The 12,602-nt window shown below is 40.1% G+C and overlaps 1 protein-coding gene across 5 annotated transcripts; it reads left to right on the plus strand.

Moving 5' to 3' along the window:
- Window positions 1-4,877: 4,877 nt before the first annotated feature.
- LOC115744800 (DIS3-like exonuclease 2) lies at window positions 4,878-11,509 on the plus strand. Of its 5 annotated transcripts, none has more exons than XM_048274422.1 (8): window positions 4,878-5,475; window positions 6,223-6,638; window positions 6,726-6,779; window positions 6,861-6,929; window positions 7,444-7,687; window positions 7,766-9,654; window positions 10,327-10,398; window positions 10,506-11,509. In XM_048274422.1, exons 1-8 carry the CDS (start codon window positions 5,361-5,363, stop codon window positions 10,908-10,910), a joined length of 3,264 nt encoding a protein of 1,087 aa, XP_048130379.1. In that variant the 5' UTR covers window positions 4,878-5,360; the 3' UTR covers window positions 10,911-11,509. The 5 variants fall into 5 exon arrangements, with proteins under 5 accessions (XP_048130379.1, XP_030536200.1, XP_030536267.1 ...); XM_030680340.2 differs by having other exon boundaries at window positions 6,223-6,291; window positions 6,340-6,638; window positions 7,444-9,654; XM_030680407.2 differs by having other exon boundaries at window positions 6,226-6,291; window positions 6,340-6,638; window positions 7,444-9,654.
- Window positions 11,510-12,602: the final 1,093 nt, after the last annotated feature.

Genomic DNA, 12,602 nt, shown 5'->3' on the forward strand with positions numbered 1-12,602 from the left:
CCGACCGCCACCGCTGCCGCCATCGCCGAGCCACTGTCTTCGACCACCGAAGTAAAATATAAACAATAATTTTTTTTCTTTTTAAAAATTAAATAATATTTTTTACTAATAAAAATTATTTTTTTAAAAAATTAAAATTTGATATAGAAATTTTTCGGCTACCAACAATAAATTTTTCATAAAAGATTCTTTGTTAATAAGTTCTAAAAGCAAAAATTTCAGCCGTTACCAAACGAATTTCTCCGATAAAAAATTAATTTATAGAGCAGAAGTAGAAAAATCAACTTCCGGTCAAAAATTGATTTCTGAAGCAAAATTGTAGGCAGGCGCACCGTTATTGTTTGAAAAACCTATTTTCACTTTATCCTTTTCGTCCATAAATGATCACCAAAAAGTCTATGCAAGGCAAAATTCACAAAAAAAAAAAAAAAAAAAAGACGGCCAATTACACGTGTCGTCAACTTGCAACAGCAGCAGAATTAAAAAATTTCGCCCTCAATTATGGTTCGCTTTTGTTTTGATGTTGCTCGCGATCACGATCGTGGGCGTTCCAAAAATATCCCACCACATACATTGCACCGTCGTGGTCTAACGTTCGGGGCTCATTAAAATAATTTGTTCGGTCCGCAAATTTAAAAATATAAATTGAAAAAAAATAAATAAAAATAAAAGGCACAGCAACTTGCGTGTCGTTGCATTTAAAAGTCGGCAATCATTCGGGATTCTATAGTGCAGGCGCCTACATGGGTTGACCAACGTTGCCTCGTGCTCTAATTACTTTAGATCCATACCGACCAATTGCACGGTCAGGCTTATCTGGCGAAAATAATCAATTCATTAGATGAGTTGAATTTTAGAGTTTGCGTAATGATTGCGTAATTAAATTTTGTGGGTATCATCTAGTAAGATTCGAAATTTATATATTATCCTCGAGGGATTACTAGTTCGTGGATTATATATGTAAAAAAGATGAGTAATTATGCCGAAGAACGGAACTTATTATTACCGAGATAGATCTTAAAAAAAAGGAATTCAGATTGTTCGGTCCTTATCGTGTATACCGATGGACCAGAACTTGCTTCGATATGATTTACCAGAGAGGTACCGAAAAATTGTTCCTTGTAACACACTTTTGAACCAAGGTTACACTTTCTAAGCCCCACTTGATGAATTCAAATGAGTAATACCTTTTTCTTGAGAAAAAAATAATGCTTCTACTGCTAACAAAAAGTCGAAGACAATAAGAGCAACGAATTCATGGTGATTTTGAATCTTGACAAGATTATGATACCATGAAATGAATAGAAAGACCTATTAGTCATGTTTGTCACTACATTTTGCAATGTTGGACTAGGCTTATCTTTTTCATTGCCATCTAGGCAAAAGGGTTTTTCAAAGCGATCTCTTAAAATTATTTGTGTTGACCACGCATTGTAAGGTTACTTCCTCGCGATTTTCTAAAAGATTGTGAGCCAGTCAATTTTTTCACGAATCTTATATACTAGCTGATTTGCTATCAATTAGTAGTCTCGAATCAAATTTTAAAAGTGATTCACGAGAAGTCATGGTCTCTATTTGATTGAGTAGACTGGTATCACTATACAGTGTAAAATTTTCAAGTTATATTCTAGGGACACGAGCACAAAGACTCGGCTACCTGGAGGCCTGTGAAATTTAATGCAAATGCGTATCTTTTGATTGGTGCAAATGATGGCCTGAACTTAGAAATGTGAAATCGATTACTTCTCTTCGGCAAACAAATGTATAAGTGTTGATTGGCTTGCTTCTTGCTTCTTTAATTTCTCGAGATACACACACATTTCCGACCGCCTTACCAAGTCAACCGATTCTCTTTGACTTTTGAGCAAGTTATTCTAGAATGGAACCAAATATAAGCGGGGTGGGAAAAGGCTACTTGATTTTTAAGGGCCCTTTCCAAATTCCAAATGTGAAAAAAAAAAAAGGGTTTAAATGGCTCATATAGCTGTTTGACCTTTTTTTTTTTTTTTTTCCTATGGTAGGACATTTGGGAAAGGCAAATTGCTGAAATTTTGTCGTGAGTTTGATCAATCAACTACATGCAGATGCAAGGGTCGCTCTTCAAATGTCAAGCCAACATCTTGGACGCACTTTCTCTTTTATTTTGTGTTTTTGTCAAACTTGAACAGCCCGAAGGCTTGATTACCTTGAGAAAACAATAAGCGTGACCATGACTTTAGGTTAGAACTTGGAACGGACCGATAAAAATCGCTCGGGTTTCAAGTTCCAAGATATCTTGGACAGGTTCCAATGAGGAACCGTTCCGATGAGTAGGTTTCAAGTTTCAGGTGAAACCTATAATCTGGAACATGTCCTTGTGTTTTTCTTCTTATATGTCTTCGCGCGATCATTCCACGATATCTGATGATGAGCATGTAATTTGTTAAGTGGTGGGAGGGACTTATTGTACACTAGACTATAAACTTTCAACTCATTTCCTCACTCTCCGAAGAACTCTCTGGAGAGAGGTGGATCGTGCTTGTGCTATCAAGCCGACAAATGACTGCTATTTTGGAACCACTAGAGTATGAACTCCCATTTCCGACAATACGCATGATCGAGACTTTTACTTCGTTAACGTTGCGCATTCTTCGTCTATCTAAACATGTTGTGGTCAGTGGATTGCAGCGGCAAATGGTGATAACTATGAGTGATGATTCACTGCAATTGTTCAAATCATAATATATGTCGAACCCGAAACCCGTGATAAGATAAAGTCAAAGTTCTAGGGTATGCATGGTAGGTTCTCGGCTCAAAAAATTGGAGAACCAGTTTCAATTGATAGGTATCAAGTTCAAGGTGGAACTTGAACCGGCCCTAGAACCGCTCACTCTTAGAAAACAAAAAACAAAAAGTCCCATGCAACTTGCAAAGGGAAGATGAATTGCTCGATTTAACGAGGGTTGGATCATACCGGAGAATATTCGCAGAGGGAGGGGATTCTATTCTGCCAATATATCTGTTCAAAAATAGCCCATTGGGCCAAAAAAGGGGCTTATCCGTGGCGGGTCTTCTTTGCTCTTAATGGCACGTGCTCCTTTTGCTCCATACTCGCGAGATCATTTTCACACCCGAGGAAAAGAGTGACGTCGGTTGTTCATACTCCGCAACATTGACAAAACCTGAATTTATATCGTTCTGCGATTCGTGATTTTGCCTTCTTTTGTTTTTTTTTTAATCGATTCGGTTAAGAAAAAATTACCGAAAAAGCCTCAAATCTATTGCAATTCTGTCAATTTGCTTTTTATTTTTGCTAGTTAAGTCATAAAGATTTTGTAATTGTGCCAATCCAGTCTACTTTATCGGCCAGTACTAACCTGGATAATTTTTAATAATTTTTTTTTTTGTCTTTCTTCTCTCTTCTCGCTTCCCTATTCCCTACCTACTGTATTGTAGCCAGCAAGGGTCATCAAAGCTACCAGCCACTACGCTAGGCTCGTGAAGCCCTTGATTGGCCTCGCCTAGGCTGGATGAGCTATGTTGACCTTGGGCAAGGGGGCTAGGTGAGGCCGGTCGGGGGTTGCGAAGCCCTCGTCGATGGCCGGCGAGGGTTTCGTGGCCCCGGCGCAATGGCTAGTAGCTCTGACGACCCTTGTCGGAGCTCACCGGCCACGATCCATTAGGTAGGGAAGAAGGAAGAGAGAAGAAAGAGAAAAAAGAAATTAAGGAAAAAATTAAAATATTATCAAAAGTTATGAACGTCGGTGTAGACAGGCAAAGTAGACCGAATTGGCACAATTGAAAAATGTTTTGCACTTAATCGGCCAAAAAAAAAAATTAGGACTGAATTGTCACAATTGCAATAAGTTTAAGACTTTTTTAGTAATTCTCCCGATGGTTAATGACCACAAGGCAATTCTAACATGCGAAGCCTGTAATTTGAGATTTTGGGAAAAGAGCGTGTAGCTATTGGAAACTAAAACAACAAAGTAGGGAGGAAGCGTAGCTATTGGAAACTAAAACAACAAAGTAGGGAGGAAGTAAACGAGGATCTTTGCGATACTAGTAGAAAGAATTAATTTATCGGTGCCGGCCGAAATTAATTTCTGCTATTTATTTGAACGAGGGCAAAACCAGAAGAGAGAAGCTGCGATTTATTAGAATTAATATGAAAATAGACGAATTGGTACCAACGAGTAACGAGGCATGAGAACGATGCAACCTCGCATTTCTCGGTTTCACTTCGATTTTTTCTATAGCGGATGCATGATTGCCGGTAACATGTCTAGACAACAAGAATTACTTCGCTCTTCGCGATCGGACTCAACCAATACACAATGAATCTAGTTTACTGTGTCCTATTAAAAGTAGTTGTTCAGATCCGCCCTTGGTATATAAAAGCTACATGAAAACATTTGTTTTCATTGAAGAATGATCGGGCCGGGTCGGGATTGGTCTAAAACGGACGGGCTAAGCCCAGTAAGGAATCTGGCTTGCCATGCCCGTTGTATTTCCCACTTTGGGCAAACTCACCCGACCCGGCCCGCCAGCGAATCAGATAAATCTCTCACGAGACCGGTGACCGGTGACCACGAGCTCCCCACACCGCCAACAACCCTGCCTTTCTCCGCCACCCTCAGTCCCACCATCAACCACCGCCATCACCACCAGACCACCTCCTCCCCACCAATGGGCGCACGCGATCCACCGCACCATCCACCCCTCCGCAAGCGTCCAAAACATGTGGGACACGTGTCGCCCCCGAGTCCCAAAGGAAAAAATAAAAAAGAAACAAAGGAAAACGAAAAGGAAAAGGGGGGGAAAGGAAAAGAAAAAGAGGGAAAGCGAAGGGAGGAAAAAAAAGAAAAGAAGAAGAAGAAGCGGGGGTGGGCGGGGGTTGAAGAGCAAAAGGTAAGAGGGAAGAGAAAGGAATCAAACAGTCGGCGCCCATGTCTTCGCCGACCATTCATCACGTCCCTTTCCCCTCCTTCTCTCTCTCCATATCTCCCCACGCCATATAAAGTTATAAACCCTAGTCTTCTCCTCCTTTGATTTTGGTTATTTCGTCTTTCCGTTTTTTTTTTTTTTCTTCTGTTCCTCTTGAAATTTTTCTCGGAGGAGTTCGATTCTTTGTTTCTCGCCGTTTCGCTTTCTGCTGTCGGTGTCGGATCGTCTTCCGTTTTTATATTTTTTCCCACGAATCGGAAGATGTCTGGGTTCTAGTTCTCGTTTTTTCCGATCTAACTCCTACGTAGTTTCCTTTTTTTTTCTCCTTCCTTCCTTTGTTTGCTTCGATTTGTGCGGCTGAATTCGGCGAGCCTTTTGTGTCTCGATTCTCTCTCTCTCTCTCTCTCTCTTGTTTTACGGAGGGGGTGGAGGATATGAAGGCTAGTGTGGAGCAGACGGTGGTTGAGAGGGTTGAGGACGGGGATAAGAAGGAGAAGAAGAGCCGGCGCCGATCGAGCCGCCGCTCCAAACAGAACAACTCCATTGCCGGTACGCCTTTTCTTCGATTCCTGAGCAGGGGGAAAGCCGCGGGTCAAGCTCGTTGTTCAATGCTTGCTTTTGTTTGCTTCAATGATGGGGCGTTATCTTTTTCCTGCTTTGAGTTTTTGGATTCGAGGTATGGGTTGAATTAAACTTGACGTCGTGGAGAGATAAAGCTCATTGGCTGATGAGTTGCGAGGTCGCTTTCTGTTGGCTGAGTTAGATGCAAGAACTGGTTTTGCTTGTGAAATTGTTTTTAGGAAAAAAGAAAATGGTATAAGTGGCATCTCGATGACTTTGGACATGGAGGCCCCGATTTAGTTGTAGGCTACAGTTACATGACAAAGAATTTGCTTGCTGTCAAAGCAATCAGCTTTGAGTTGGGAGAAAAATCTGAGGATTGGAATTTTTTTTTTATTTTGGGTAAATGAGGACTCATAGTTTGATGCGAAAGTCACTGATAGTTGATGTTAGCATTCAAGGTTTTTGGTTAGCATCATCTGCTGATTTGAGCCGCCAACCAAAGGAGAGAATGGGTGTAATATGTAACGAAAACCTCAAATTAAGAAAGTATTTGCATGTTTATGAACACAACTGTATGTCATGTCTTTATGGTGCTTGTCGATATCGCAATATGCAGATCTCTCTCTTGCTTCTATTTTCTCTCTTGATGATAATATTTTTTGTTTGCTTTTGGCTTTTTGGCGCCTCATTTTCAATGCTCAGAATTATAATTTTGCAATGGTTTATTTGTAGAAGCTGCTTGCAGTTCAGTTAATGAATGTCAAGGCGATGTGGGTTTACCCCTTCCAAAAAAATCTCCCTCTAGTGTCAAATGTTTGTTGTCAAAGTCGCAGAGATTAGGCACCCATCCTTCAGTCGAGCAGGAGTCAGTAAAGGCATTGCATGTCTCGTTCAATTCCATGCCGACGATGCATATAAGCAACGACGCGGATCAAGAACAAGTGCAGGGGGTAGCAAACTTTCATTTACTTGCATCTGACACTGGAGGAAGAACATTCTCCAAATCATGTCCCGAGCCAGTTGCATGTAAAGGGTCATCCGAGACATCTTCTAGTAAGGATTTGTGTCCTTATCAGACTTTGACCTGTGATCAGAGCAAGTCTTTCCCTTCACATTGGTCTGTGGAGGTTGTCAATGAGGCTCTAGCGGTTAGTAGCTAACAAGTCATTGAAAGTAAATCGATTATGTTTTGAATCTTCATGCTGTTCTAATGGTTTTCTCCTTATTACTTCCAGAAAGGTGATGTCTTCAGGGCATTGTTTCATGTCAATGCTCACAATAGACTGGAGGTTTGTTAGCTTTTCAATGCTCATATTGACTTCTACGTTCTTTCGAACGTACATAATTTTACCCCTGATTTGTGCTTGTAGGCCTACTGCAAGATTGACGGAGTGCAGACGGATATCCTTATAAATGGCGTTGCTGCACAGAATAGAGCTGTAAGTTGACATTGCTCGTGAGCTTCATTGCTTAGTTTAGTTGGAAATTTTCTAGCTTAGCGCTAGATCAGTCGTTCATACTGTTAGCATTGGTTTATTATCTAATACATCATTTTTGTTTGGAGAATTATGTACCTTAGACCTGTACAATTTTGCAGAAGCTGGGTATTCGTTTCTGATTAGTGATTCCCACTTGAGACATGAGTTGTTGCAACCTGTACTTATGTTTAGAATCTTGTTAAGTAATGAAGGAGAGGAGTTATGATAATTTTCAGCACAATAAACCTGTTCAAACTCCCATCTCTCGTTTAAGATTTTGCGATTTAACATGAGGTTATTGGGTCTGCTCATGCTTTCCTCTTTAGCTATATCGCCTTTTTCCGATTTGCATAGTTGATTGGTTAAAAATTATCTCTCATGTGAAAGATGCTTAGTATCGTTGATGTATTTGGTTTGTTGGATGTCAGCTTGGATTCTGACTTAAGAGATTATTGTTAATGTGTCCCTAATGTAGGTTGAAGGTGACATAGTGGCGATTAAGATCGATCCTTTGTCATGCTGGACCCGGATGAAAGGGTCATCTGGGTCTTCCAACAACTCTGCTATGACAGAAGATGGTAATGTCTTCCAGGAGATCAATGAGATTTCTGGGGATTCTAGCAGACCACAGTTAGAGATTTATTCTGAGCTTGATTGTACCGGAAATCCTATTGTCTCTGGGAATGATTACGGGGACCTCACTACTTCTGGAAAATCTGGTCAGTCAAAATTGATTGGTCAAGAAAGTAATCATATTAATGGATATCACCCCTCCTCTTCAAATCATCTTGACAGAGCGTCTTCTAGCTGGCAGAATGAACCTGAGGATGCAATAGGCAAGATCTCTTTTTTGATCAGTTCTCACCCATCAAAGAGGCCAACTGGAAAGGTTGTGTCCATCATTGTAAGGTCATCACGTCGAGACACTGTTGTTGGTTTCCTTAATGTTAAACAATGGCTTACTTTCAAGGAAGGATCCAAAAAGCAACTTAAAAGAAATAAGAATTCATCATTTATTTCCGAGCATGAATTTGTTCAGTTGACACCTACAGATGCAAGATTTCCGAGGATGATGGTCCTGGGAAATGACTTGCCTGAAGGCATCAGAAAAAGATTAAATGAGTCTGACATTACAGTGGAAATGGAACTGGTTGCTGCTAGAATTGAGGATTGGTACGAAGAAAGTCTCTTTCCATATGCTCGCGTCTTGCATGTCTTTGGACGTGGTGGTGAAATGCAGCCACATATTGATGCCATCTTGTTTCAGAATTCAATTAATTGTTCGGAGTTCTCTCCTGAATCAATTTCTTGTCTTCCTTGTGTCCCTTGGAATGTGCCGCCACTGGAATTCCGACATAGAAAAGATTTGAGAAATAAATGCATATTTACGATTGATCCTTGTACTGCCACCGATCTTGATGATGCCCTTTCCATTGACATGTTATCAGCGGACACATATAGGGTCGGTGTCCACATTGCTGATTTGTCATATTTTGTACAACCTGACACAACCTTGGATTTAGAAGCTCAAATTCGGTCGACAACTGTCTACATGTTACAACGTAAGATATCAATGTTGCCGCCTTTGCTTTCTGAAAATTTGGGTTCACTAAATCCTGGAGTTGATAGACTCGCATTTTCAATTTTCTGGGATATCAGTAGTTCAGGGAATGTGATGGATCGTTGGATTGGTCGTACTGTGATATGCTCTTGTTGTAAGCTCTCTTATGAACAAGCTCAGGACATTATTGATGGAATTGTCGATCAAGGGACTGTTATTGGTTCAGAGAGTGGCCTCCCGGAAATGCATGGCAATTTTGAGTGGTCTGATGTGATTACATCCATAAGAGATCTTAATGTTGTTGCCAGGATCTTGAAGGAGAATAGGTTTAAAGATGGGGGTTTAGCGCTTGAGAACTCTGAAATTTCATATTCATTTGATGAGGCTGGAATTCCATATGAGAGCATGCTTTGTCAACGGAAAGACTCAAATTTCCTAGTTGAAGAGTTTATGCTTTTGGCAAACAGGACAGCCGCTGAAGTCATAGCTAGAGCTTTTCCTGATACTGCATTATTGCGGAGGCATCCTGAACCAAATATGCGCAAGCTTCGGGAGTTCGAAGTTTTTTGTTCGAAACATGGTTTACCATTGGACACTTCTTCTTCTGGTCAGTTCCGGAAGTCATTGGAGCAAATCAGGGAAACCCTCAAGGACGATTCTGTGATGTTTGATATTCTTATTTCTTATGCTACAAAGCCGATGCAAGTTGCGACTTACTTCTGTACGGGTGATTTGAAAATCAATGAAGATGATTGGGGTCATTATGCACTCGCTCTTCCTCTCTATACTCACTTTACAGCTCCATTACGCCGCTATCCTGATATTGTAGTACATCGCATGCTTGCTGCTGCTATAGAAGCTGAAGAGATGTACTGGAAAAACAGTACGAGGAACCAGGGAGATGTAGTGACCCGGTGTTTTACAGGCATTCCTTTTGATAAGGAGGCCACTGATTCTAGGGAGGGCCGCGAAGCATTATCTGCTGCAGCTCTGAAGCATGGAATTCCTTGCCGAGAACTTCTGTCAGATGCGGCTGCTTATTGTAATGAGAGAAATCTAGCAAGCAGGCATGTCAAGGATGCCATTGATAAACTATATATGTGGGTTCTTCTGAAGAAGAAGCAGGTGTGTCCTAGTTCCTACTTTTGCTGGCTCTTCTGCTAAATAATTGTGCCATGTGGTCTAGTAATTTTTGCTCTCCTAAGGAGGGAATAAATCTTGTGATGGTAAGGGTTCAACGTCTTTTTAAGACGAGGTCATAGATGTTTCTTTTTTGTCTTTGTTTATGCTTATGTGAAAAACATTATCTTTGTTCTTGAGCTCACTTAACTTCGTGTATGGGTAAATGTGATGACTTTGATAGTCTGTCTTACTAGAATTGTCAGCGGTGATGCGGTAGCTGCTATTGCGTTCCCTAGTATTTTCGCAGTTGGTGTGTATTTCTGTTGTTCTATCTCGTTGTTTTTGTCTTGTTTGTTTCATGACTGAAACTTATACGTCCGAGGTCATTTGTGGTATCTTCTCCTTGAGTCCACATTTTTTTTTTCTGTGAAGACACATTCCAAAGTTGCAATGATCTCCTCGAATATCACTGTTTATTTTGTCATAGTCATTATTTACTTTTAGTTACTTATCATTGTTGTCCCTGTATTGCACGGAATCCTCTCATGATTTGCAAAAAGTAAGGGCCTTATGCAATTAGCTTCCTTTTTATTAACCTAAGTTTGTATTCTTGAGGAATTGAGTGATGATTTTCTCTCTGTTCAGGAATTAACTGATGATGTTATTTATCTGCAGATATTAATAGCAGAAGCTAGAGTATTAGGCTTGGGTCCCAGATTTATGACCCTTTATATTCCAACACTGGCGGTGAGTGGCATTTTTTGTTTGATTTCACATTCTACAGTTTAGAATGCCTTTTCTTTTCTTTTCTTTTCTTTTTGTATTTATAATTTTCTCACCCCGGTGGTCTGCAGATTGAAAGGAGAATATACTACGATGAAGTTGAAGGTCTGTATGTAGAATGGCTTGAGACCACATCTACGTTAGTGCTTAGTCTATTTGCTTACAAGTCCTCAGTTAGAAAAGGTTCTTTAAACAAGTTCAGGGCACTTGAATATGCTGCACTAGTTGTGAGTTCATGTGACCAAGAAGTGGACCTCGGTGGGTCTGCTGTGGGTGCCTATGACTCTGGTGCCACAGAAGTTAAGAATTTGGACATTCCGAGACTAAGCTCACGAAGTTCTGAAGTCGGTCCTATGGTTTTTCCGATGACGGTGCGACTTCTCTCCACCATACCTGTTGCGCTTCATGCAGTTGGCGGGGATGATGGACCTATTGATATTGGTGTGAGGCTGTACATGAGTACCTATTTGAGGTGAAATGGTGCTGGTTGCAATGCTTCTGAAGAAACTTGAGGGAGATGAATAATAGCAGGGCTTGGGATTGGGTGGTAAAGTTTATTGTATAGATGCAGTAGTAGAGTAGTGCTTATAGGCTTCAACAGGAAGTTATCAAAGTTGGATGCTTCATGAGCTTGGTTATGTTGGTAAGTGTCATGAGAGGTGTATGTACAGGTCGATATGGCTATTGGCTTTAGTGGCTGTTTTTAACAGAAGCTGCTTTGCTGGAACGGGCCGTCGTTTTTGTAGGCCAGTTCCTGACCTGGACTGTAGCTCCAAGCATCGTTCTCTGACTTGGAAGTTCTGGAGCCGGTTTCGAGCTGCATGGGGAAGTGGACTTCTCCCAGGCTGCAACCCAGGAAATTTTTTTGACTTAGGGTGGCCGCCTCTGCTTGTTCTGGTTTCAGAGTGTTCTTTAAATGTTCACATTTTGTGTTTGGTTGTCTGTTTGACTTCGAATGAGCACATTCCAATAAATAACATGTTTTTAATTTTATCGAAGACAAGATACAATCTGGGCATGTACTTCTGAATTTTGGTTTATCCATGGTACTCTCATTTGGTTATTGTGCTTGAAACTTTCGCATTTCCAGTTAGGGGCAATTTTTCTTTCACGAAAATGGAACAAATTGTCCTTGAGTTTTGATCCGATGTGCAATGTTGTCTTTAAATTTTTTATTTGTTCAATGCGTGCTTGTATTGGTAAATATTCAATTCGGTTTTTAGGCTATGTCCAATGTCGTCATTTTGTCAATTCAAATTAATGGAATCTTTTGATGTGACTTTCGATTTCTTAAGTCTAAACGATGTAAAAAAAAAAAGCTTCATGTGGACTATTTGCACAAGGTATTCATTGCAAATCATGATATAATTGTTTATATCATCAAATCATTAGTAAACAAAAGGATTATATTTAACATATTAGAAATTTATCAGAGATATTATATATTGAGCCATAGTTTATATAGATTGTCTATTTCATTTTTCCTTTTTCTTTTACTTGAAGTATGACGGCACCAAAACCAACCTCCAAAAAAGTGGACATTATGCGGAAGGTTGAGATTAGTACTTCAGTTGTTGCAACCGACATTTCATGGCTTGTACTACTTTAATTAAAGAGCTTGGGGGACCATAGGGTTCCTATAGTTTAGAGAGCAAAATGCAGTCTCCATAAATTTGAGTGACTACCATCATCGAGATGTCAATAGTTCAGGCTTTGACAAAGAACGTATTATACCGAAGCATTGAACTTAATTCAACATGTGAAAGAGATGTATCGAGTGCAAGCCTTTGGTACAGTGAAAAATAATTCCGCCCTCCAAGTACCTTGATTGAATTTATTGTAACATACCTTAGAAAACCTAATATAATCGTTGAAACTGGGATATAGTCTTAAAAACTTCGCTTTTACAATTTATTTTATAGCAAAAGAGTGACTCGATGGTTGATAGATTAATGCAATCTCCTTCGTGTGGGTGAGATTCGACTTCCATGCGCCACAAAAGGGCAAACAAAACAAAAAAAAAGGATCAATACCACGGAAAATCTCAAACTGGTATACCCGTGAGAAATTTACCCCAAATTATTTTTTTAATCACAAAAAATTTCAAATTGGCATACATGTGACAAATTTATCATAAACTGGTACACATGTGACAAATTTACTCTCCG

Source organism: Rhodamnia argentea, chromosome 2 (assembly GCF_020921035.1).
Source record: "Rhodamnia argentea isolate NSW1041297 chromosome 2, ASM2092103v1, whole genome shotgun sequence".
Lineage (NCBI taxonomy): Eukaryota > Viridiplantae > Streptophyta > Magnoliopsida > Myrtales > Myrtaceae > Rhodamnia > Rhodamnia argentea.

Coding starts and splice junctions, on each gene's coding strand:
- LOC115744800 (XM_030680196.2), top strand. CDS start 5,361: ATGAAGGCTAGTGTGGAGCAGACGGTGGTTGAGAGGGTTGAGGACGGG. Junction 6,639..6,725: donor TTGTCAATGAGGCTCTAGCG/GTTAGTAGCTAA, acceptor TATTACTTCCAG/AAAGGTGATGTCTTCAGGGC. Junction 9,655..10,326: donor TTCTTCTGAAGAAGAAGCAG/GTGTGTCCTAGT, acceptor ATTTATCTGCAG/ATATTAATAGCAGAAGCTAG.